Source organism: Hordeum vulgare, chromosome 5H, assembly GCF_904849725.1.
Source record: "Hordeum vulgare subsp. vulgare chromosome 5H, MorexV3_pseudomolecules_assembly, whole genome shotgun sequence".
NCBI classification, from domain to species: Eukaryota; Viridiplantae; Streptophyta; class Magnoliopsida; order Poales; family Poaceae; genus Hordeum; species Hordeum vulgare.
This window is the reverse complement of record NC_058522.1, coordinates 579,047,328-579,073,970: the sequence shown is the minus strand read 5'-3', so window position 1 is coordinate 579,073,970 and position 26,643 is coordinate 579,047,328. Positions and strand designations below refer to the sequence as shown.

The following is a 26,643-nucleotide window of genomic DNA, read 5'->3' as shown; positions in this document are numbered from 1 at the left end:
GAGAGACTGTTGGAAATATGCCCTAGTGGCAATAATAAGTTAGTTATTATTATATTTCCTTGTTCATAATAGTCGTTTATTATCCATGTTAGAATTGTATTGATTGGAAACTCAAATACATGTGTGGATACATAGACAACACACTGTCCCTAGTGAGCCTTTAGTTGACTAGTTCGTTGATCAAAGATGGTCAAGGTTTCCTGGCCATAGGCAAGTGTTGTCACTTGATAACGGGATCACATCATTAGGAGAATCATGTGATGGACAAGACCCAAACTATGAATGTAGCATATTGATCGTGTCGTTTTATTGCTATTGTTTTCCGCGTGTCAAGTATTTGTTCCTATGACCATGAGAGATATAACTTACTGGCATCGGAGAAATACCTTGTGTGCATCAAACGTCGCAACGTAACTCGGTGACTATAAGGGTGCTCTACAGGTATCTCCGAAGGTGTCCGTTGAGTTAGTATGCATCAAGACTGGGATTTGTCACTCCGTGGGACGGAGAGGTATCTTGGGGCCCACTCGGTAATACAACATAACACACAAGACTTGCAAGCAATGTGACTAAGTGTAAGTCATGGGATCTTGTATTACGGAACGAGTAAAGAGACTTGCCAATAAGAGATTGAAATTGGTATGCAGATACCAACGATCGAACCTCGGGCAAGTAACATACCGAAGGACAAAAGGAATGACATATGGGATTATATGAATCCTTGACACTAATGTTCAACTGTTAAGATCTTCGGAGACTATGTAGGATCCAATATGGGCATCCAGGTCCCGCTGTTGAATATTGACTGAGGAGTGCCTCGGGGCATGTCTACATAGTTCTCGAACCCGCAGGGTCTGCACACTTAAGGTTCGACGATGTTTTTAGTATAGTTGAGTTATATGCAAGGTTACCAAATATTGTTCGGAGTCCTGGATGAGTTCACGGACGTCACGAGGGTTTCCGGAATGGTCCGGAGATGAAGATTGATATATAGGTTTGTCTCATTTGGTTACCGGAAGGTTTTCGGGCATTACCGACATCGTGCGGGGAGTGACGAATGGGTTCCGGATATTTATCGGGAGGGGGGCAACCCACCCGGGCGTGGCCCAAGGCCTTAAGGGTGGCGCACCAGCCCTTAGTGGGCTGGTGGGACAGCCCAAGGGAGGCTAGGCGCCACAAGGAGAAAAACCAAGAGAAAAGAAAAAAAAGGAAGGTGGGAAGGTGGAGAAGGACTCCACTTTCAAATCATAGTTAGACTAGGATTGGAGGTGGACTCCTCCACCTCCTTGGCCGGCACCCTTCGGGTCTTGGACACCAAGGCAAGCCTCCCCTCCCCTCCTCCTATATATAGTGGAGTTTTTGGGCTGATTTGAGTCAACTTTTGCCACGGAAGCCCGACCACAAACACCACGGTTTTTCCTCTAGATCGTATTTCTGCGGAGCTCGGGCGGAGCCCTGCAGGAGTAGATCCTTCACCACCACCGGAGCGCCGTCACGGTGCCGGATAACTCATCTACTTCTCCGTCTTGCTTGCTGGATCAAGAAGGCCGAGATCATCGTCGAGCTATACGTGTGCCGAACGTAGAGGTGCCGTCCGTTCGGCACTAGATCGGAGCGGATCGTGGGACGGATCGGGGGACGGATCGTGGGATGGTTCGCAGGGTGGATCAAGGGACGTGAGGAAGTTCGACTACATCAACCGCGTTTCTTAACGCTTCGTGTTGTGTGATCTACAAGGGTACGTAGATCCAAATCTCCTCTCGTAGATGGACATCATCAAGATAGGTCTTCGTGCGCGTAGGAAATTTTTTGTTTCCCATAAGACGTTCCCCAACACGCCCGCTGCAATCCGCGCTTTGGCTGCTCACCGATTTCAACTTGACGTTGAACGTCTTGAGCCAGAGCCCGAACTTCGGATGAATCTTGCAAGAACGCTTCACATACGATGATGAAGGAGGTAATGTGCATGATGGAATTGGGAGGGAGGTCATGGAAATACAATCCATAGTAGAACATGAGGCCCCTAACGAAAGGATGGAGGGGAAGGCCAAGGCCCTGGAGGAAATAGGGAAATGAACACTACCCGCTCAACCGGTCTTGGTCTAGTGATCACCTGGCCTGCCTCCACCGCCCGATGGGCGATGTCGGGGGGAAGTTATCCGGAATGCTTTAGCTCCCGGAAGTCAGCGGCGGAGACGGTCGACACCTCCCACTTGCCCTGAGAGCCAGCCATGGTGCAGGCTCGAAGATGGTGCCGGGAAAGAAGAACGGAAAGGGGATTAGATCTGGGCGCTCGTGCTTGGAGAAGGCAAAAGAGAAGCCGAGGATGTAGGTGGTAAATATTTTTGGATCTTCTTTCCTTTTCATAAGGGACCGTACGTAATACCAAGGGTCCCTCGTACTGCGCCGGTTGCTCCGCCACCCCCCGAAAATTATCGAGCCGTTGTGCGCGTAGGTAAGTGTGGGCAATTTTCGTATCCGAGTCAATGCCGGAGTACGATCTCTTCGAGAGAACGTGCCCCCGAAACATGGCCTCAAGAAACAGTTTGAGACGACCTTTCGTCAGAAAAGCCCGCCAATTGAGGAACTATTCACACATGGGCTTTAAAATGCCTTTGCCGAGAAAATGCTAGTTTTAAAGACATGCATGTTACTGAAGCGATCAAATCAAAGTCAGTCGAGCATGAGTGGAACTTACCTTGCAAACCGATTACTATCGATATGTGGGGCATCCGAAGATTGAACACACCGGCGTTAAAGGCTACTTTAGGGGCTACTGAGGGAGTTCAAGATTCTGAGGTCCTCGGGCGGCCGGTTAGTCAATGCCAGGTTGGCCCACTGGGTCGTACTATTGAAGATCGGGCCTTATGAAGACCTCTACTCTGGAATAAATGTTCCAAAGATTGTCGTGTACTCCAAGCCTAGAAGGACTAGGCCGGCTCATCTATCCCCAACTAATAGTCAATAACTTGTAAACCCTAGGGTCCCTGGTGTCTATATAAACCAGGGACCCCTATCCGTGTAGAGGAGGGTGAATCATTGATACGTCTCCGTCGTATCTACTTTTCCGAACACTTTTGCCCTTGTTTTGGACTCTAATTTGCATGATTTGAATGGAACTAACCCGGACTGACCCTGTTTTCAGCAGAATTGCCATGGTGTTGTTTTTGCGCAGAAATAAAAATTCTCGGAATGTCCTGAAAATTTACGGAGATTTTTTCTGGAATAAAAGAAAAATACCTGCGCAAAGATCCATGTGAGGGGGCGTGCCAGTGGGCCACAAGCCCACAGGTCGCGGCCACCCCCTATGGTCACGACGTGCAGGCTTGTGGGGCCCACGTGGCACCACCGCCCCCAATCTCAGCTCTATATCTTCCGTTTCGCCTGGAAAAAAATCAGAGAGAAGGTTTCATCGCGTTTTGCGATACGGAGGCGCCGCCACATCCCGTTCTTCATCTGGAGGGCAGATCTGGAGTCCGTTTCAGGCTCCGGAGAGGGGAAATCGTCGCCATCGTCATCATCAACCTTTCTCCATCGACAATTCCATGATGCTCTTCATCGTTCGTGAGTAATCTCATCGTAGGCTTGGTGGACGATGATGAGTTGGATGAGATCTATCATGTAATCGAGTTAGTTCTGGACGGGGATTCATCCCTAGTATCCACTATGTTCTAGATTGATGTTGCTACTACTTGGCTATGCTTAATGCTTGTCACTAGGGCCCGAGTGCCATGATTTCAGATCTGAACCTATTATGTTGTCGCCAATATATGTGTGTTTTAGATCCTATCTTGCAAGTTGTAGTCACCAACTATGTGTTATGACCCGGCAACCCCGGAGTGACAATAGCCGGAACCACTCCCGGAGATGACCATAGTATGAGGAGTTCATGTATTCACGCGTGTTAATGCGTTGGTCCGGTTCTTTATTAAAAGGAGAACCTTAATATCCCGTAGTTTCCGTTAGGACCCCGCTGCCACGGGACGGATGGACAATAGAGGTCATGCAAGTTCTTTTCCCTAAGCACGTATGACTACATACGGAATACATGCCTACATTAGATTGATGAACGGGAGCTAGTTACCTATCTCTCCGTGTTATAGCTGTTACATGATGAATCACATCCATTACAATCATCCATCACCGATCCACTGCCTACGAGTCTTTTACTACTGGTTCTCGCTACGTTACTTTGCCTAGGATTGTCCCTTGCTATAAAAGGGATTGGGCCACTTTGCTGCTGCTGTCACTACTGCTGTTACTTGTCTCTTTGCTGCTGCTGTCACTACTGCTGTTACTTGTTACTCTGCTGCTGCTACTGCTATTCCTTGCTACTCCGTTGTTACTTGTTGCAAGACTTTGTTGGCGTTAACATCCCGTTAACAAGGCTTTTTCTGGCGCCGTTGCCGGGGATTGTCAAAGCTTTTTCTGGCGCCGTTGCTATCATACTACCTTGCTACTGATATTTTGCTTGCAGACACTAATCTTTCAGGTGTGGTTGAATTGACAACTCAGCTGCTAATACTAGAGAATATTCTTTAGCTTCCCTTGTGAGCGAATCAATAAATTTGGGTTGAATACTCTACCCTCGAAAACTGCTGCGATCCCATACGCTTGTGGGACATCAAGGCTTTTTCTGGTGCCGTTGCTGGGGAAGCACAACTATATTCTTTGAGTCACTTGGGATTGACGTCTGCTGATCACTATGAGGAATCCGAAAGAACCAAGAACTAAAATCCTGCCTTCCACTACGAGGAGAGGTAAGGAACTACCATCTAGCTCTGCACTTGATTCACCTTCAGTTTTGAGTAAGTTTGCGACTTCACCTCCTGCTAGAAATCTTGATATGTCGCCTCTGCTTGATGATGCTACTTCTGCTGCCTATGATGCTTATGATGCAATGCTTGATACTATGCCTGATGATGCTATGCTAGATACTATGCCTGATGATGCTATGCTTGATACTGCTTTGCCACTAGGTGAATTCCTTGATGCACAAATTGCTAGAGTTGCTGCTAGATGTGATGATACTTCTGAAACTGCTGATACTATTGAAGTAGAACCTGCTACTATGCATGTTATGCCTGATATGCACTATGTTATGGAGGGAGAGATAGCTGAGGATTTTCTTGCGTGTAAGGATAGCTATGATGTTGAGAAACTTCTCGCAAGTGCAAAGAGAAATCTCTGAACGCTAGGATGAAATACGACCCGAAGTTTGCTACTTCGCCTATCTTTGTGACCGGTAAGGATTATGAACTCTCTATCGACTCTGAGTTAATCACTCTGGTCGAATCTGATACTCTTCACGGTTATGAGTCTGAAACGGTTGTAGCCCATCTTACCAAACTGCATGATATAGCCACCCTATTCACTAGTGAGGAAAAGATCTGCCACTACTACATGCTCAAGCTGTTTCCTTTCTCGCTAAAGGATGATGCTAAGACCTGGTTCACTTCTCTTGCTCCTGGTTGTGTGCGTAGCCCCCAGGATATGGTCTACTACTTCTCTGAAAAATATTTCCCTGCCCACAAGAAGCAAGCTGCCTTGCAGGAAATATACAACTTTGCTCAAGCTGAAGAAGAGAGTCTCCCACAAGCTTGGGGAGGCTTATCCAGCTACTGAATGCTTTGCCTGATCACCCTCTTGAGAAGAATGAAATACTTGATATCTTCTATAATGGACTTGCCGATGCTTCCAAAGACCACCTAGATAGTTGTGCCGGTAGTGTTTTTAGGGAACGAACTGTAGAACAAGCTGAGATTCTACTGAATAACATCTTGTGCAATGAGAATGCTTGGACTATTCCCGAACCACCTCCTAAGCCAACTCCAAAGAAAAGAGGCATTCTATTCCTCAGTCCTGAAGATATGCAAGAAGCCAAGAAATCTATGCGAGAGAAAGGCATTAAATCTGAAGATGTCAAAAATCTACCACCTATCGAAGAGATCCATGGTCTTGATAACCCGATACAGGTAGTAGAAGTAAATTCTCTGCGTAGGTTTGATGAGAGTGATATTCCTTTTGATAAACCTGCTAGCTTATGCCTGGATGAATTTGATAACTTTGTTGCGAAACAACAGAGTTTCAATGATTATGTTAGCACACAACTGGAAAAGAATGCTCGTATGCTTAGTCATTTAAGTGCTTGTGTAGACAGAAACGTCAATGATCTTAAGCTTCTGAGTAAATATGCCTCTATGGTTACTACTCAGGTAGAACAAGTACTTAAAGCTCAGAATGACTTGCTCAATGAGTTGAATGACAATTCCATCAGAGTCGTCACTAGAGGCGGTAGAATGACCCATGAACCTTTGTATCCTGAGGGTCATCCGAAGAGAATTGAGCAAGATTCTCAAGGAGTTAGCACTGATGCACCTAGTCATCCTAGAAAGAAGAAGAAAGATGATAGGAACTTGCACGCTAGTAACCCTGTTGCTGCTACACCTGAGAATCCAAACGATGCCTCTGTCTGTGATGCTGAAACACAATCTGGTGATGAACATGAGCTTAATGATAATATCAATAGTGATGTTCATGAAGATGCTCAACCTAGCAATGAAAAGGATGTGGAGATTGAACCTAGTGTTGATCTTGATAACCCACAACCTAAGAATAGAAGATACGATAAGAATGACTTCGCTGCTAGGAAGCACGGTAAAGAAAGGGAGCCATGGGTTCATAAACCTATGCCCTTTCCTCCCAAACCATCCAAGAAAAAGGATGGTGAGGATTTTGAGCGCTTCGTTGAAATGATCAGACCTGTCTTTCTGCAGATGCGTTTGACTGATATGCTCAACATGTCTCCGTATGCTAAGTACATGAAAGATATTGTGACTAATAAGAGGAGGATACCTGATCTTGAGATCTCTGCCATGCTTGCCAATTACACTTTCAAGGGTGGAACTCCGAAGAAACTAGGTGATCGCGGTGTGCCCACTATACCTTGCTCCATTAAAGGCAACTACGTTAGAACTACGTTATGCGATCTTGGAGCCGGTGTTAGTGTTATGCCTCTCTCTCTTTATCGTAGGCTTGAACTGGATAAGTTGACACCCACTAAAATCTCTCTACAAATGGCCGACAAATCAACTGCTTTCCCTATCGGCATTTGCGAGGATGTGCCTGTTGTGGTTGCTAACACCACTATCTTAATAGACTTTGTTATCTTGGATATTCCCGAGGACGATGCCATGGCTGTCATCCTCGGAAGACCCTTTTTATACACTGCAGGGGCTGTTATAGATTGAAACAAAGGCAATTTCACTTTCCATGTCAACGGTAATGAGCATACGGTGCACTTTCCGAAGAAACAATATCGAGTACATTCCATCAATGCTATCGAAAAAACTTCATCGATTCTTATTGAGAGCTTTGAATGCCCTATTCCTCGTGTCAAGATGAAGTATGATTTGCTTGTTGGGGAGATTCACATCCCCATTTAGGTGACCTAGTGACTATTCGGAAATTCTCCGTCTTCTTTTGCGATTCGAGAAAATTTTTGTCGAGGGGATTTGATCAACCCCATTGACGGATTTCTTTCGATGACCATGAGATGGATGAATCGAGGAGTCACAAACCTCTGTTCCAAGCTTTCACCTTAGGCTGCTTAGAAGAAACATGATAGATTTAGTTTAGTTTTCCCTTATTTCTGTTTTAGCGTCCGGTAGAAAAGTACCCCGAAAATCAAAGTTCTCCGAACGCTGTGAAAATCAAGTATGATTTTTTATGGAATATCTGAAAAATTCTGGGACAAAGAGTCTGTCTGGGGGCCACACCAGTGGGACACAAGCCCTAGGGGCGCGGGCACCCCCTGGCCGTGCCACCAGGCTTGTGGGGCCCACAGGCACCCCCTCCACTCATTCTTGCTCCCATCCAGCTCTCCTACCTCGAGAAAAAATCGTTTCGCAGCTCAAACCCGTGTTCTTGCTCCTCTTGCTGGGATTTTCGATCTCTTTGCTCAAATCACCGTTCTCCAAATGTTTTGGGGAAATTACTCCTTGGTAAGTGACTCCTCCATTGGTCCAATTAGTTTTTGCTCTAGTGCCTTATACTCCACGTATTTTTGTTGCCTTGGTGACCATGTTGTTGAGCTTTGCATGTTGATTCTAGCTGGTCCCAAGTAGTTTTGATGCGTAATATGGTCTCTAGGCACTTGTTGGAGTATATGCTACAAGTTTCGTTGAGCCTTATTCACTTTTCCTTAGAATCACTAAAAAATTTAGAAATTTTCAGAGGTAAGAAAGGGAAAAGATGAGGAGGTTCTTATGAGGCTCGTCAAGCCGTAACCCCAAGGATGATGGGAGTGAGAAGAAGCCCAAGTATTTGGTCCCTCGAGTCGCAGAAGTTCGAGCATGCGAGTGGCTGCTACTGCAACAAAAGATCTTCCAACGGCGCCAGAAATAGGAGTGTTGCTTGATACTCCTCAGCAACGGCACCAGGAATCCTTCAGCTGCGGCTACGCCTTAAGGGACTTCCTAGGCAAGTATGCAAAGGATTTCCTCCGTGGCCTTGGAGCCTTGCGTTGGTGTTCCCTCGAAGCGGAAAGGGTCATGTAGCGTAGCAGTGGTAAGTACTTCCCTCAGTTTAAGAACCAAGGTATCAATCCGGCGGAAGAGTATCTCAAGATCCTGCACAAACACAAAAGTTTGCAACCAACGCTATGAAGGGGTTGTCAATCCCTTATAGATTGTTTGCCAAGTGAGAACTGAAAGCAACAAAGTAACAAAGTAAAGTAAAAGCGGAGTTGTAAACGATGGATGTGAATAGACCCGGGGGTCGTAGTGTTTACTAGTGGCTTCTCTCATGAAAGCAAGTAGACGGTGGGTGAACAAATTACTGTTGAGAAATTGATAGAACTGTGCAGAGTCGTGACGATATCTATGCAATGATTATTTCTATAGGCATCATGTCCGAAACAAGTAGACCGATACTTTCTGCATCTACTACTATTACTCCACACGTCGACCGCTATCCAGCACGCATCTAGTGTATTAAGTCCATAAAAACAGAGTAACGCCTTAAGCAAGATGACATGATGTAGAGGGATAATCTCAAACCAATGATAAAACCCCCATCTTTTTACCCTTGATGGCAACTACTTGATGTGTGCCTTGCTGCCCCTATTGTCACTGGGAAAGGTCACCACATGGAAGAACCCAAAACCAAGCACTTCTCTCATTGCAAGAATCATAGATCTAGTTGGCCAAACAAAACTCAAGACTCGGAGAGACTTACAAGGATATCAAATCATGCATATAAGAAATCAGCAAAGACTCAAATATATATCATAGATAATTTGATCACAAGTCCACAATTGATCAGATCTCGACAAACACACCGCCAAAGAAGATTACATCGGATAGATCTCCATGAAGATCATGGAGAACTTTGTATTAAAGATCCAAGAGAGAGAAGAAGCCATCTAGCTACTAACTACGGACCCGTAGGTCTGAAGTGAACTACTCACGAGTCATTGGAGGGGAGATGATGATGATGAAGAAGCCCTCCACCTCCAAAGTCCCCTCCGGCAGGGTGCCGGGAAGGGTCTCCAGATGAGATCTCGCGGAAACGGAAGCTTGCGGCGGCGGAAAAGTATTTTCGAGGCTCCCCTGATTTTTTGCGGAATATTTGGGAATATATAGGCGCAACATCTAGGTCAGGGGTGGCCAGGGTGGCCAAAAGCTTGCCCACCGCCGCCTCCCCCTGGTGGCGTGGTGGGAGCTTGCAGGCTCCCTGGGGCCCACCTGGCTTGGCCCAAAGGCTCCCTGGTCTTCTTTCGTTCGGGCAAAAATCATTTCGGGGTTTTTATTCCGTTTGCACTCCGTTCCAAAATCAGATCTGGAAAGAGTCAAAAACACAGAAAAAACAGGAACTGGCACTTGGCACTGAATTAATAAGTTAGTCCCAGAAAGATATAAAAAGGTACCTAAAACATACAAAGAAGGCAAGATAACAGCATGAAACCATCAAAAATTATAGATACGTTTGAGACGTATTAGTGGCCAAGCGACGTGTTCTTACGTGCCGCTGGAATTTATGAGGACTTTTATCACTTGGTGGAGAACACAGACCTTACCGCCTTCGTTGAAGATAAGTGTCCGCAATACCTCCTCCTCACTAATATCTTCGTACAAAGCTTTAACTTCTATCCGAGGAAGAATCCTCCTATGGTTAAGTTTAAACTTTATGATATCCCCCAGCACATGTCACTCCAGGATTTTTGCAATGTTTGCAAATTGCCTTATGTTGGGGATATTCATGAACCTCGTCCACGGGACTTGGAAGCTTTCATTGGTACAATTGCTGTAGGACAGGAGAGAGGAGTGTCTTGCGCTAGAGCTGCTAGCATACATTTTCCCGTGCTTCGGTACTTCTCACTATTTGTGGGAAAATGTTTGATTGACCGTGCGAAAGCTGGGTCACTTAGTTCCGCAGACCTTGCGATCTTGCGCAAAGCCCTTTATAATGATAAAACTTATAGCTTGTGCGCTATAGTAGCTCAACGATTGAACCTGAACCGTTCTAACGGTGTTGTCTATGGAGGTATCTACGCTACTCGTCTTGCTAGACACTTTGAGATACCTATTAGACTGGAGGTGGAAGAAGAGATTCTTCTTCCCGAGAGATATCTAGATTACGATAGCATGGTTCGCCATGACTTTCTTGATAGAGATATAAGTAGAAGGATGATTTATAACCTGGTATTTAGTCAGGGTACTCGTGAGACTATTACTTTGCCTGCTCCTTCTTTGTTCAATCTTCATGCATGCACGTACACTATTATGCCCTCGGACATCTACGCATATTGGGCCTTGGCCCAACCACAGGTTCCCGTGCTCGAGCCGCCAGTCGAGTACCAGACGCCGGTTTATCAGTGGGAGCCAGAGGAGCTCACACAACAGTGGCATCCTCAGTCCACTCCGGAGTACCCATGAGCTGGTTATTTCCCTCCTTGGGAGTAGACCAACTTAGGCCAAAAGCCTAAGCTTGGGGGAGTACGTGTTCTCACCGACTTTACATTCTTGCTTATGCTTTCACTTTGTTCGTCGGTGTTCACACTTTGCCACTGTATCATCCATGCTAGTTTATTTTCTTTTTCTTGTTTTCTTTTCGTGTGTCTGTCTAGTTTGAGAAAAACCAAAAAGATTTTCTTTTCTTCTTTTGCTTGTTGGGAGCTTTCCCGTGTAGATAGTTTTCTTTTTCTTTGGGTCAAGGTAGAAGATATTGGTTACAATGTTTAGTGGCTCTTGCATGCATACTTGTTTAGATTTCAAAGAGCCATATTACTTTGTCTTCTCCTTTGTGTTTGCCTGCAGATTGCAGCGTAGTCCAATGCACGAGCACGCTTATTATTGTTCACATCGTTCGGTCGTGCAAGTGAAAGGCAATAATGACGATATATGACGAAGTGACTGAGCCTGGAAAAGCTGGTATGAACTCGATCTATTTTGTTTTTGTAAATATGACTAGCTCATCATGCCTGATTCAGCTTTGTTGTGAGAGAAACATGTTTGTAATGACAACTTAGAGATCATAGTTTCTTATGCCATGCTTACTTAGCTAGGAGCTTATAATGGTTTGTCTTGGTTGCCAACATAAATGTTGAGATGACTATGATGTAGTATGATAGGATGGTACCCTCCTTTGAATGTTTCAAGTGGCTTGACTTGGCGCATGTTCACGCATGTAGTTGAAACAAAATCAACATAGCCTCTATGATGTTCATGTTCATGGTGATTTATGTCCTCCTCATGCTTGCACTCAATGTTAGTTAATCTCAATGCATTTTGATGACTGTTGTCGCTCTCTAGGTGGTCGCTTCCGAGTCTTTTGCTAGCCTTCAGTTGTACTAAGCGGGAATACTGCTTGTGCATCCACCTCCCATAAACCCAAAGTTGTGACATATGAGTCCACCATACCTACCTATGTGCGGTATCTACCTGCCGTTCCAAGTAAATTTGCATGTGCCACTCTCTAAATCTTCAAGAAATAATTTATTTTGCATGCCCGAACCGCTCATGTGGTGACAGGGGGCTATTAGTATCTTCCATGCTAGGCGTGTTATCCTCGATATGTGTTTAATCACTATCATTCACGAGAAAGGGGCCGGTAATTGGAATTCCCAGTTCCATACTCAAATCGAAAAGATAATTGCAAACAAAACTCCCCCAGGATTGATGTTGGTATGGACGATACCCGAGGATTCGGCTAGCCGTGGAGTGTGATTGATTGGTGGTGGGGGAGTCAAAACTTTACTTTTCTGTTTGGGAACCGCCTATAGCATGTGTAGCGTGGGATATGTTGAGAACTCTTAGTCATTACGTTAACAATGGAAGCATGTCACCCAAAATTATTATCTCTGTTTTCAAAGCTTGAGCTCTGGCACCTCTGCAAATCAATGCTTCCCTCTGCAAAGGGCATGTCTATTTATGTTCCTGTTGAGTCATCCTCTTCTTACAAAAGCACCAATTAGAGAGCACCTCTGTCATTTTTATGCTTTGCTTTTAACTGTGTTGAGTATGACTATGACTGGATCTTCATTGCCATGAATTACAATGTTTAGTCAGCCCTTGGTGTTTTAAGGTGCTCCGCATTTATGTTTTGCGGTCTCAGAAATACCTAGCGAGATACCATCTATTCGTACTGCTTCATGTTGTTTTGATTGAAGTGTTGACACTTGAGGCTTATTATTATTTGCTCGTTAGTTGATTATGCCTTTGGTATGAGTTTACCGTCAGACCTAGATGTCATTTGCTTATGTGGTTTGCTTGTGATGTTGCTGAAACTCTGGTTATAAGTTAGACATAGTTGCAACAACAAGATCAAACAGAGTTCGTTAAAGTTTTTCTTTTGTCTCTTTCAGTTTTTCAACTGAATTGCTTGAGGACAAGCAAGGCTTTAAGCTTGGGGAGTTGATACGTCTCCGTCGTATCTACTTTTCCGAATTCTCTTGCCCTTGTTTTGGACTCTAATTTGCATGATTTGAATGGAACTAACCCGGACTGACGCTGTTTTCAGCAGAATTGCCATGGTGTTGTTTTTGTGTAGAAATAAAAGTTCTCGGAATGTCCTGAAAATTCACGGAGATTTTTTCCAGAATAAAAGAAAAATACCTGCGCAAAGATCCACGTGAGGGGGCGTGCCAGTGGGCCACAAGCCTACAGGCCGCGGCCACCCCCTATGGTCGCGCCGTGCAGGCTTGTGGGGCCCACGTGGCACCACCGCCCCAATCTCAGCTCTATATCTTCCGTTTCGCGTGGAAAAAAATCCGAGAGAAGGTTTCATCGCGTTTTGCGATACGGAGGCGCCGCCACATCCTGTTCTTCATCTGGAGGGCAGATCTGGAGTCCGTTTCAGGCTCCGGAGAGGGGAAATCGTCGCCATCGTCATCATCAACCTTTCTCCATCGACAATTCCATGATGCTCTTCATCGTTCGTGAGTAATCTCATCGTAGGCTTGCTGGACGGTGATGAGTTGGATGAGATATATCATGTAATCGAGTTAGTTCTGGACGCGAATTGATCCCTAGTATCCACTATGTTCTGGATTGATGTTGCTACTACTTGGCTATGCTTAATGCTTGTCACTAGGGCCCGAGTGCCATGATTTCAGATCTGAACCTATTATGTTGTCGCCAATATATGTGTGTTTTAGATCCTATCTTGCAAGTTGTAGTCACCAACTATGTGTTATGACCCGGCAACCCCGGAGTGACAATAGCCGGAACCACTCCCGGAGATGACCATAGTATGAGGAGTTCATGTATTCACCGCGTGTTAATGCGTTGTTCCGGTTCTTTATTAAAAGGAGAACCTTAATATCCCGTAGTTTCCATTAGGACCCCGCTGCCACGGGAGGGATGGACAATAAATGTCACGCAAGTTCTTTTCCCTAAGCACGTATGACTACATACGAAATACATGCCTACATTAGATTGATGAACGGGAGCTAATTACATATCTCTCCGTGTTATAGCTGTTACATGATGAATCACATCCGTTACACTCATCCATCATCGATCCACTGCCTACGAGTCTTTTACTACTGGTTCTCGCTACGTTACTTTGCCTAGGCTTGTCCCTTGCTACAAAAGGGATTGTGCCACTTTGCTGCTGCTGTCAATACTGTTGTTACTTGTCACTTTGCTGCTGCTGTTACTTGTTACTCTGCTGCTGCTACTGCTTTTCCTTGCTACTCCACTGTTACTTGTTGCAAGACTTTGTTGGCGCTAACATCCCGTCAACAAGGCTTTTTCTGGCGCCGTTCCCGGGGATTGTCAAAGCTTTTTCTCGCGCCGTTGTTATCATACTACCTTGCTACTGATACTTTGCTTGCAGACACTAATCTTTCAGGTGTGGTTGAATTGACAACTCAACTGCTAATACTTGAGAATATTCTTTAGCTTCCCCTTGTGAGCGAATCAATAAATTTGGGTTGAATACTCTACCTTCGAAAACTGTTGCGATCCCATACGCTTGTGGGACATCAATCATCTAGGGTTTAGCATATACGATCTCGAGGTATATCTACTATGTAATCATCTTCATCAATACCAATCGAGCAGGACGTAGGATATTACCTCCATAGGAGGGCCCAAACCTGGAGAAACCTTTGTCCCCCCCTCCTCCTTCTTCCTACAACCCATCGATTCATGGTCCATAGTTCAGGTCCCCTACCCGAGATCTATCAGTTTTGACACCGACAAAAACCACCATCCAGTGCCAAATCCAAGCGCGTGCGCTGGGGGGGGGGGGGGGGGTTGCTTCAAAAGGCTTGAGCCGCCCCTCGAAAAATTGAAAAACAAAATTTACTAGTATTCATCATAAAAAAATTAACATTATCTGAACTAAAAATTGAAGATTAGTGTTTTTTTTCTTCACATTGTTAACACTGAGCCCCCTTATTTTCTTCCAAGATTCGCCACTGCCACCACTCCTTTCGGACAAAACAAAATATAAAAACTAAACATTTTTCTCCACTCACTTGTGACATGAGGGGTAAGGGGGTGTTTGTTTCCAGGGACTTTTTGATGGAGGGACTAAAAAAGGTCCCTTTAATTCCCATATGAAACAAACAGGAGGGATTTTTAGGGACTAAAAGGAGATATTTGGGACTAAAGGAAGAAGTCTCTATGGGAGGGTCTTTTTGAAACTTTATTGACACTTTTTTAACAGTAGCCCTACTTTTAGCATGCCATTTAATAATTACTACTACATTATTAGGGGTAACATGGTCTTTTTGCATGTCATTTAATGACCTCTAGTCCATGTTTAGACCATGAAAACAATCGGATATGCACTAGAGACTTTTTAGTTGCAACTAAAAAAAGTCGTAAGACTTCTCAAACAAACAGGGCTACAACTTGAGAGACAATCTGATGACCGGCGGCTAGATGCACTAATGATATTATATGATTCATTCACAATCAATCAATGAAAGAAAAAGAAAGTTTTGGTCGTCCCTTTCTCTTTCGGCCTCGCATGCTTTTCTACCCCGTTGAAAATGCGCTCCGCGTCGTCCCGGATTATTGTTCCAGTGGAAGCAACGGAGTTAGAGAGTGACGCCTCGCCGACGACCCCGTCTTCGCCCATGTGCACCTGCTGCACCGGCGGGTGGGGATGGCCGATACCTTTGACACGGGCACGGGCACGGGCAAGGGCGCCGCGGCTTCTTCACGTCGACAGGTGCATCAGGACTCGGGCACGGCTCACCGGACCATGCTTCCGCCTGTCTATGCGGGCATGGTTAGAATAGACTACACTGCATCTCTAAAACACCAACTTCTTCATTTGGTCGCCTCAAGGGAGAAGAATACCGCGTCGCCCGTTGAGAATCGCCGGCCTGCTGCATGCTGGCTCCCGGCGATGATCTCGACCTGGTCAGACTTCTCCGGCACAGGGTCGCTACCGGAGAGCCGTTCGCGGCCGGCAGCAGTATCCGGGAGGCGGACGTCTGCTCAGCTCCCCCCGCAGACCTCACACGCGACCATGGTCTGGGCATGGACCTCGGCGAGGGGAAAGGGAAGGCTTATTTCTTCTGCAGCCCCGCCAATTACACTGTGCACCCGGGTGTGCGGAGGCGAAAGCGCAAGGTCGACAGCAGCGCTGACGCCGGTGGGCCGTGCTTCTGGCACCCCGAGGCGGGACAGGTGCCCATTCTAGACCCGGATAAGAAATCAGTTGGGGCGCATAAGCGCAAGCTCTCCTACGTTTGCAAGATCAAGAATCCGCCTGGTTCCACAAAGGCGCATCGAAACCAAAGTCTTGGTTGGATCATGGTCGAAATTGGGCTCGAGCAGCAGCAGCAACTGGTGCTCTGCAAGGTGTACGAGTCACATCGGCCTCGCTCGGGCGCTGAGGCATCCACTACGGAAGCCTGCGGCGGGAGGACATGTCCAGCGCCACCGCCTGCTGCGGCTACTCCTGCTCCGTCGTGTGATTACCAGGCAACGGAACGTAAAACAAGGCCATTGGAGTACGATCATCACTTCCCGGGGCCGGGGGTCGGCCGGAAGCCGCCTCCCTCCTTCAAGCATGCCAGACGGTGTGGGAACACGAGTGGCGTTGCTATTAGGATGAAGGCGGCGCCGGTGGCGGCGGTGACCGTGGTGATGAAATTTGGTGGGTCATTGACGCAGTCGGCCGATAAGATGAAGGAGATGGCGAAGCTTGTCCGCAGCCTCCCGGAAGGAGGCGGGGAGTCTCCTGTGGTTGTTTTGTCCGCCATGGGGAACACTACCAACAACCTTCTCCTGGTAATTATGTGGTTACCATGGCCAAGAATTTGGACTCTGTTAGCTCGATCGACCAATGACATGCTATATGTGTAGGCCGCAAGGAAGGCGCTGAGCTGCCACCACCAAGAGGTGAGCGAAATCAGCGAGCTCGTCGATACAAAGGAGCTGCATTTCAGGTGTGTTGTGTTTAATTTCCTCTGCTTTTCTTATCTTGAATGTACGGGCATGCAGTCCTGATTGATCTGATATACACCAGTTCCTCTGCCTTGCTATGCTTTGCTCTACTCTGCTCTGCTTTGCTTTGCTCTGCTCTGCTCAGGGTGATTGATGATCTTGGACTGCATAGCTCGATTGTTTCAGGTATGTTACGGTTGTTGTTTTCCATGCATCTGTTGCTTCTCCTGCAAAATTGGTTGCATCATCCCACAAAGTCCTAGGATGTCATAAACTCATAATGAGGAGTAACTTAGAATACTGTCATACACTAGTCTATGCTAATGTCTTTATAGGGTAAAATATCGTGTAAGTGGTATTATAGATTGTTTCATATATTTTTGTGTGTACTCATTTTTCTAAAAAAACGCTATGCTATGGTAACATAATACATGACCGTTTATTGAAATATCACTAATTTATTTTCAAAAAATCATTTTTGAGAAAATCTTACATATCTGGGAATAGCTCTTCGTTTCTGAAAAAAAATCATTGTTTTCGAAAAAAGTTCATGAATATGGTAAATTTCATTTATTTTGAAAAAAACACATCAATTTTAAAAAGTTTACAAAATTTCAATAAAAAATAAATCACCAATTGAGGAAAAGTTCAATGATATTGAACAAAAGTTTACGGATTTTCAAATGAAAAGTCCATGGATTTTGAAAAAATAGATCACAGATTTTGGAAAAGAACCTGATAAATTGAATAAGATTTCGTTGATTGGAAAAAAAATTCAGGGATTCGAAAAGGTCCACGAGTTTTGTAAAAAGATTCACGAATTTTAAAAATAGTTTGAATCACCTTGCACGTATTTTTAACAGTCTAACTAAAAAAAGAAAACAAATGGACCGACCCAACTTGCTCCCTGGCCCATCAGCCAGCCGAATCCCCGTTGACATTTCTCAAGTCACCATTTTTGTGTCTCAGTGTTTGATTTAGACCGAAATTGTATAGTTTAGGATACAAATGACAGGAATTTGGACTTGAGGGTTTGATTCGCCGAACCTTTACGAGTTGAGGTTTAAAATGGACTTTTTCCTCATCTTTCATACAACTGAAACTCATATCTATACCTAATAATAATAAACTCATGAGGGCTTCTTGCGGTACGTCATAGAAATTTCATCCGAAGTTGCTAAATATTATCCACTGATGCTACCTATAAACTGGTAAAAAAATGTTTTGCATAGGGAATTCACGCCTAGGTCGGTCCATGTAGTAGGAACCTCTTATACTGCAGTTTGCGTGCGGGGAGAAGACACAACATGCCTATTTAGGTCGACCCATGTCCGGGCGACCTGTTTTTTAAATTTAGTTTTGATTCTGATATTATTAGTGCAAATATTCAAATTTCATATATCCGAAACTCACTGAAATATATTACAATCAATTTCCGCAGCAATGCGTAGGATATCATCTGGTTGTACTTGTTGGGGGGGATAATTCAGCACTTCGGTTTCTTTATCTTCAATGAATCGTTATGTTTTCTAGCACTAACACGGGCCTTTCTCACTGTCAAACTAAACAGGTTCACTGGATGAGTTGGAGAACATTTTTAGGACGATTGCTTTCATGACAGAGATGACTGCTAGGACACGAGATTACCTTGTTTCCTTTGGTGAACACATGTCTACACGAATATTTTCTGCATATTTAAATAAACTTGGGGAAGGGGTACGGCAGGTACATACTTCTAGCAAATGCGACATATAAGTTGTTATTGCTAAACCTTTACTTTTGGTATTTATTTTTATCTAGATTCTAGACCCTTTTGCGGATCTTCATTCTCCTATCGTCTCAAAATTACGGGTTTGCTAAGGCACATCCAGATTGCCTTAAGTATTGCACATCTAAATCATATATCATTGATTTTTTGTGAAGATTCGTGCGGTTATTTTTTTCCTTTTTTATTTTCATGTTGATTGAGTGACTTACATGTGCAGCGCATCTAGATGTGCCATATATAGACATACCCTCAAAATTAATCTATGGACCTATGAAAAATGGATAATTATGTCGAAGATTTCCAGTAAATTTAGCATTAGTGTTACATATAGCTCCTGTTATACATTTGTAACTTTTTTCAAAAAAAAATGTATGAACAGTTTTAACGTGGTCCCTTATACCCCCTGTTTTCACGTTGGGAGTAAGAGTATATAACAGATTAGAGCCGTTGATCTTGTTAATTAATGGTCTGATTAACTCTTACATTCTTACCACACATGTAAAAATAGGGGTAAGAGGGCGTGCTAAAATTTGCCAAAATGTAGATGCATGCAGTACAGTAGTGCTATTTCCCGTCAAAAAATAAAATGACAATGTGAACTTAAATTTTTTGAATTTATGGGAATAGTTCTTTCTTCCGAGATTCTAGGAATAAAGTTGACAATTTTGGATTTTTGCTTATATATATTCCTTTGTTTTTATCAATCAAACAGTAGACTTCTCATAGCCCAAATCAAATAATTTATTTTCTTACCATTAGAACGGAAATGCGAACCCATAATTTATATTAGTCAAATCAGCAAGTGGAATCTGAGAGGAAAATGGTGAAAATGCTTTATTTCAGGAATGGGAATCGTATGCTGTCAATACTTGTGGAAGGGGTGGTAGCGACCTGACTATGACTACCATTGGCAGAGACTTGAAATCAAAAGAAATCCAGGTATGTTCTCTAATTTTGTAGTATAAACTAAAGAATACCCCGTGCGTTGTCGAAGGAGTCGATTCAATATATTTAAGTGATTTGCTTGTATGAAACATGCATAGTGGGATTAATAATATATAAACTAAAACTAAAAATGATATTATATATTGTATTAGATTATTGTGTAGTCAAAAAATATTTTGAATACAAGTGGCATAATATAAAAGAAAAAGAATTGCAAGCATGTTGAGTGGACTTTTGATAAGGTGCGATGTGTGCATGGGACCAACTAATAATTAAAATTAAATTCTCATGCATGTTGTGGCAGGCCTTTGATGAGGTGGCATGTATGCATGTTAAGATAATATAGGTAGTTGCAATGAACTATTTAGGTATATATGATTATCTCTTGAAAGCCTGGTTTCGCATGAAAACTCCCTTAGGGCCAAAGTTGCCTTATCAAACAAAAGTTAAAAGATTACAAATGATCTACCTAGAAGCTTTATATTTGATGGGGATTAGTATGTTTCTGCGGTCGAGATGTTGTCCATATGCTAGACCAAAGAACTTTAAAAGTTACAAATATTGAGTTGTTTGGTGTATTTGTACTCCTTTGTTTATTTAAAAATGTTCCATGCTAGTATAACCGGCTTACTAATATGTGATAGGTTTGGAAGGATGTAGACGGCGTGTTGACATGTGATCCCAAAGTTTATGCAAATGCGATACCACGACCGTACTTGACTTTTGATGAGGCAGCCGAACTTGGGTTGTTTGATGGACAGGTATTCTCCTTGGTTTTCTACTTTCTATTTGTTTCGTGGACCAGGTGTTGGCTCGGTAGTGAACATTATGACATATATATGGTCTTTTGATATATCTGTTGCTAGAGTTACTTTCCATACTTCCTTGCTAGTTTAGCAAAGCTGGAGTAATAATTTCTTATTATACTTTTGTATCCGCAGTCAATGCAACTAGCTATGGAAGGTGGCATACAAGTTACAGTTAAGAACTTATGCAACCCTCAAGCACCTGGCACTCTAATTACTAAAACAAGAGATATGAGCAAGGTTTGTTATATGAACACATCACTATATTAGCCACACACAAAAACATGTCACTATATTATAGTTAATCCATCCATGTGTAGCAATTATTAATTGTTGTCCCTTGACAATTTTTTTTCCAGAGTGTATTAACAAGCATCGTGTCGAGATCAAATATTACCGTGCTGAACATAGAGAGCACAAGGATGCTAGGCCATTCTGTTTTCGTAGCAACGGTACTATAGGAACAGACTTGTGTCTTTTTTTTAGTTATTTCACTGTTTGTTGTCTGACTGTGTTATTTGTGCAGTCCTTTTCAACGTTTGGAAATTTCAGCATATCCGTCGATTGTGTGGCTATTAGTGAAGGCAGGATATCCTTGATAGTAGTTCCAACAAAACTATCGAGTCATGAATTGATCCAGCTGGTAAATATTTGAATTATACCCCATTTTGTATTTAGTTAAGCACCAACAATGTGGCCAGATAACCTTTTTTTGTCTATCTTACGTATTATTTCTTATTTTGTAACATAAATTAAGGTCCTAATGCTTCATTCTTTTGTTCCTATAATGTGGCAGGAGCTTGATAATGTAGTGGAAGAGCTTGAAAAGTTTGCAGTTGTTCATCGACAACGAGGAAGATCGGTTATCTCCCTGACAGGTGGCACACACACATCACAAACCATTCTTGTGAAGGTAAGAACCGCAAATACGATTAGCTAATGAAATTGTGTGCGGTGTTTTTTGAAATGAAACTCAATTTGTCCTGTCATTGTTGAGTATGCATTCTCATCATCAGTATGAGCCCGGGCTCATCTGCACCCGACGAACAATAAATTCAAAGAAAATACCTAAAAAATTCAAAAAACTTGAATTACTTTTGCATGAAAGATTCTTTGATGCGTGACATCCACTCCAAATTTAAGCTCATTTGAAAATATGAACAGCTGTCGGCAAAAAAAGACAAATTGAGTCAGAATAGTACATGAACACTAAACTGTTTCACAGGCCCTAACTTTGTCTGTTTTACCGAGAACTACTCATATGTCCAAAGTAGGGGAGAACAGTACATGAACAAGTTATTGTTTTATGCAGCCATGGGTAATCATTTTGTATCTTACCATTTTGAACGTATGCTGCATTCCAGGCGCTCAATGTTCTACAGAGCATTACTGTTGAGGTCCAAAAGTTCTCGCAAGGATCGTCCAAGGTATTTTTTCCAATGCCACGAAAAATGAAGGCGACTTTCCCCCCTTTTTCGCTCATTATCGGAGCTTGTTTCCCCATGTTCCTGTGCTCTTATCTGTTTAAAACAAATTGAACAAATGTGGAAGTGAGCTGTTGTGATTGTGCAGGTGATTAAGGTTTCTTTTGTGGTCGATGACTGTGAGGTAAAACATTGTGTGCAAGCCCTCCATTCAGCATTTTTTGAGGAGGGCTTCGTATCAGCGGCCAGCTCCGGCGACAAAAGAAAGGCAGATGGCGACCACCCAGAGGCTCTGCAAAGGATGGACACTGACCGCAGCAGTGGTGTGGAAGAAACAGAGCACAGAGCGTTCTCTTACAAGGCCACGAACCCGACCGAGGACGATAGCGGGAATTTGGACTGCGTAAAGACCACCGGTGGACATCAACTTGATCCCGAGCAGCCGTCTAATATTGACGACTACCCGGGACCTCCAATTGGAGGTGACAACGGTGGATATCAGACGGACATGACATGCCTCGGTTCAGGACTTGAAGACTTCTTCGACGAGAATGACTGCAGGTTTCTAGATGGCACACTCATTAACCATTCTGTCGACACGGACTTATCGTGGTCCCCCATGGCAGAATTATGAACAAGCGTCCCGTCCACATGGACTTACCATGGGCCCCGTTTTATCTGAATAGCTCTGACACGTACATGACGCCAAGCAGGAAACAAATCCTTGTTTTTATTTTCTCTTTGGCAATTTCAATCATTCACATCTTTTGGACTATAATTTTGTCTTCAATGAGTGAACTTAATTTTTTAGAAGATTGAATTGTCTTTAATGAGTGAAATCTGCTACACCCTCCATTTAGTACTAAATATCCAAGGTCACTTCGTATTTTAATGTCTAACTTTGACTATTAGTTTTAAAGTATGTGAATCGTATGTCATAAAATAATATTTTGCGCAGATAGAACATTATTAGCAGCACTAGAAAATAACAAGCACTGATGTTACTCGCTTTGCGCAGCGCTACAAAGAAAGCTTTAGCAGTAGCGTTGGAAATATAAAGAGCGCTACTGCTAAATGGGACCCAACGAGCCCACCGACACTAGTTGTAATAGCAGTGTGCCCCCGAAAACAACGCTACTGCTAAGATTTTAGCAGTAGCGTGTTCTGCGAGAACACCATTAGTGCTATTCGGCTCCTCTTAGGCTAGTCATAGTGGAGAGTATCATATAGTAGTATCATGCATATGATACTATTGTATGATACTACCTTCATAGTGCATAGTATCATAAAGTAGTATTATAGATGGCCTTATTTATTGACATGCATGACACATAGTAGCATAGCATTTAACATGTTACGGTATCTACCCATGTTACTCTAACCCTCTTTCTCTTCTTTAGTTGTCTGCCACATCAGCATGTTTGTTAGTTCCAAGCATATGATACTACCTTAGTTACTACCACTACGGCTATTTGTCTTAGTAGTAGCACTGCTCCATACAAGCGCTACTACTAAAACCAATAGCCGTAGCGCTCCGAGGAATACAGGGCTACTGCAACTCGTGGCTGATGCCACCTTTTCTCCCATACCCCCTCTCTCCTCTTCCCTCCCCCCTTTGCCCTCTCCCATTCTTTCCCCTCTCCCCTCTCTAAGTTACTTCTTCACCATTGTTGTCCTTCTTCTCTCTTCCTTCTACCTGTTTTCTCTCTCCATTAATGGCCCCCTCCATCATAGTTCTCCTCCATAAATGGCCTCTTCTAGCTCTATCTTCCATATTTATTTGGCTCTCCCTCCTTCCATATATATAGATCTAGCTAAATCATCTCTCTCCCTCTCCATTAGTTAGCTAGAGTCATCTCTCCTCCCAACATCTAGATCTAGCTAGCTATTTAGCCATCCACTTTCGATCCCTATAGGCCGCGAAGGCATAATGATCTAACCGTGCACAATCTCTCTCGGGATATAGGTGAGTAAAAAGTTAAGCATTTCAAGAATGGGAATGTGTGTGTTTGCGATATGAAGGGATTTGTGTGCGTGACATGCCTCGTGAGTTGCTCATGTTTTGCCGAAATGTCGATTTATGTCCGTTTTAGTGAATTTCGAGCAAACTCGATATGTCCTATTTTTAGGCAAGGTCATGCCAAATTTTTATGTGACTTTGATGCATGCATGCATTTCGTTTAGAACCCTTTTTCTTGTTATACCGTGCAGTCATGAAGGTGAGTGAAAGGAATGTGAAGCGATACTTGCAATCCGTGGTGATGGGAATGTATGCAAATAATCAGACTGGTATTAGATGTCCGTGTACAAGATGCAAAGAATGAGTTATTTTTGACCCTTTTGATCATGTTAGTTTGAAGGTGCACGTGCTGCTGAATGGTTTCATGGACGGCTATATTTGGTGGATAAGTGAAGATGATGATGAGGATGTCCACATGGTAGGGAATAACGACATGGGGCTAAACGAAGAGATGACCGATCGACACGAAGACGATGGCGCTGGACATGGCGGCGGGGAAGAGTCCGACCATGGCCGCGGGGAAGAGTTCGAACATGGCGGCGGGGAAGAGTCCGGACATAGCGGCGGAGAAGATTCCGAACACAGCAAAGAAGAGTACGGACATGGCGGAGAAGAGGCAACTGACACGTCGCAGTCTTCGACGCTACTAAGTTCAGTCATGCAGGACCCTCATGTTCAAGACCTCCTTCGCAAGAGTACGGCTAGCGACAGAGTTTCTTCTAGAGAGGAGGCCAAGCTGGCGCAACTTGAAGTAGCCTCGAAGAATCCATTGTATGACGGTTGCGATCCCGAGATGACCCGCTTGGGTTTAACGCTCGAACTTCTAAAGACAAAGGTAAAAAACAAATGGACAAACAAAAGCCTCGATGAGCATGTGAAGTATCTACATAATAAAGTTCTTCCCGTGGGGAACCTATGTCCTACTAGTGTCACGGAGGCCAAGAAAATTGTTTGCCCTCTTGATCTGCCACACATTAGATATCATGCATGCATGAATTGTTGCCTCATTTATCAAGGGGAGCACGCTGAAAAACCAGGAGTCAAGTGTTCAACGCTTCTCGATACAAAAAGGCAGGAAAGAAAGCTCCTTAGAAAGTTGTATGGTACTTTCCGATCATTCCCCGTCTGCAGCGGTATTTCGTAGATCCCAAGGAAGCAACGCTCATGCGCTGGCACGCGGAGAGGAAAAAGCCAAACGATGGAGATGATCCGAAGCTGAGACACCTCGCAGATGCTAGCCAGTGGAGAGCATTCAACGCCAAATATAGATATTTTGGAGAAGATGCAAGGAACATTGTGCTTGGTGTGAGTACCGATGGCATGAATCCATTTAGAAACGAGAGCACCAACCACAACACATGGCCCGTGTTTGTATGGATGTACAACCTCCCCCTATGGAAGTGCATGAAGACAAAGTACATGCACATAAGCATGCTGATTCAAGGGCCGAAACAACGGAAAATAATTTAACCTGTATATGCGGCTTCTGAAAGAGGAGCTAGATACATTAAGGAAATCGTCCGTCAAGACATGGGACGCCAGCACAGGAGATTATTTCAATATGAGAGTCGCGCTGATGATGAGAGTGCACGACTATCTCGGTTACGGGTACACCTCAGGCCAGGTGTGCCATGGATACCACGGATGCATGGGGTGCATGGATGATACAACGTCTCAGCAGCTTACGTCAATGAAAGATGGCAGGTCTGGGAAAATCGTGTACATGGGGCATCATAGATGCCTCGAGAAAGATGACCCGTGGAGAAAACGTGGAGATGTATTCAATGGTTTGTCTGAGCATGGAGGACCACCACATAAGAGGAGCGGCGCCAAAATCAATGAGCTATTGAATAACTGGGAACAGTGTCCCGCTCCGGGAAAGATGGAAAAGGAGCCGGAGCCGCTGCTGAAGGTATGGAAAACGTGGTATGTTTTCTGGGACTTGCAGTACTGGCCTAATCATGGCATGCCTCATTGCCTTGATCAAATTGATATCACGAAGAATGTCCTCGAGAGCTTGTTTGGGACACTCATGAACATGCCATAGAACACCAAGGATGGGCCGGAGGCAAGCAAGGACTTGAAAGATTTGGAGATCAGGAGATATCTCCAGATGCCCCGTAAAAAGTCGACGGAGGAGACGGAGACGGAGACGGCGGCAGGGCCAAGGGGTAGAGAAGTCAAGAATAAGGAGGGGAATTATTTTCCCCCTTCTTGCTTCACCTTAAGTGCGAAGGAGATCGATCAATTCATCAAGTGCCTTACGGGAATCAAGGCCAGTTCCGGTGACTGTGGAAAGATAAGCAGATATGTAGATACCAAGAAGAAAAGGTTTAGCGAGATGAAGTCTCATGACTGTCACGTGATGATGACGCTGATACCCGGTCAGAATTAGAGGGATAATGGACAAGCACGTCCGTGAGACGCTGACTGGTCTCTCCAACTTCTTCGACGTTATCTCTCGAAAGTCCATCAGTGTGAAGCAGCTCTGAAGGCTACATGAAGAGATCATTGTCATACTATGTCAGCTTGAGATGTACTTCCCACCCGCGTTCTTTGACGTCATGGTGCATCTATGTGTCCACATCATGGACGACATCATCGACCTCGGGCCGATATTCCTTCACAACATGATGCCATTCGAGAGGATGAATGGGGTCATCAAAGGATTCATTCATAACATGTCCTGTCCAGAGGGGAGCATCGTCGAGGGGTATCTGACCCAAGAGTGTATCTCCTTTTGCGAGAATTATATAGGCGGCGGAGA

The 26,643-nt window shown here is 44.1% G+C and overlaps 1 protein-coding gene across 1 annotated transcript; it reads left to right on the top strand.

The window, feature by feature from the left end:
• The first annotated feature begins 15,699 nt into the window (after positions 1-15,699).
• LOC123397423 (aspartokinase 1, chloroplastic-like) lies at positions 15,700-22,490 on the top strand. The gene is made up of 12 exons (XM_045091960.1): positions 15,700-16,757; positions 16,833-16,915; positions 17,059-17,099; positions 18,484-18,638; positions 19,525-19,620; positions 20,271-20,387; positions 20,568-20,672; positions 20,792-20,884; positions 20,959-21,075; positions 21,229-21,345; positions 21,797-21,859; positions 22,005-22,490. Exons 1-12 carry the CDS (start codon positions 15,852-15,854, stop codon positions 22,488-22,490), a joined length of 2,379 nt encoding a protein of 792 aa, XP_044947895.1. The 5' UTR covers positions 15,700-15,851.
• The last annotated feature ends 4,153 nt before the right edge of the window (positions 22,491-26,643 follow it).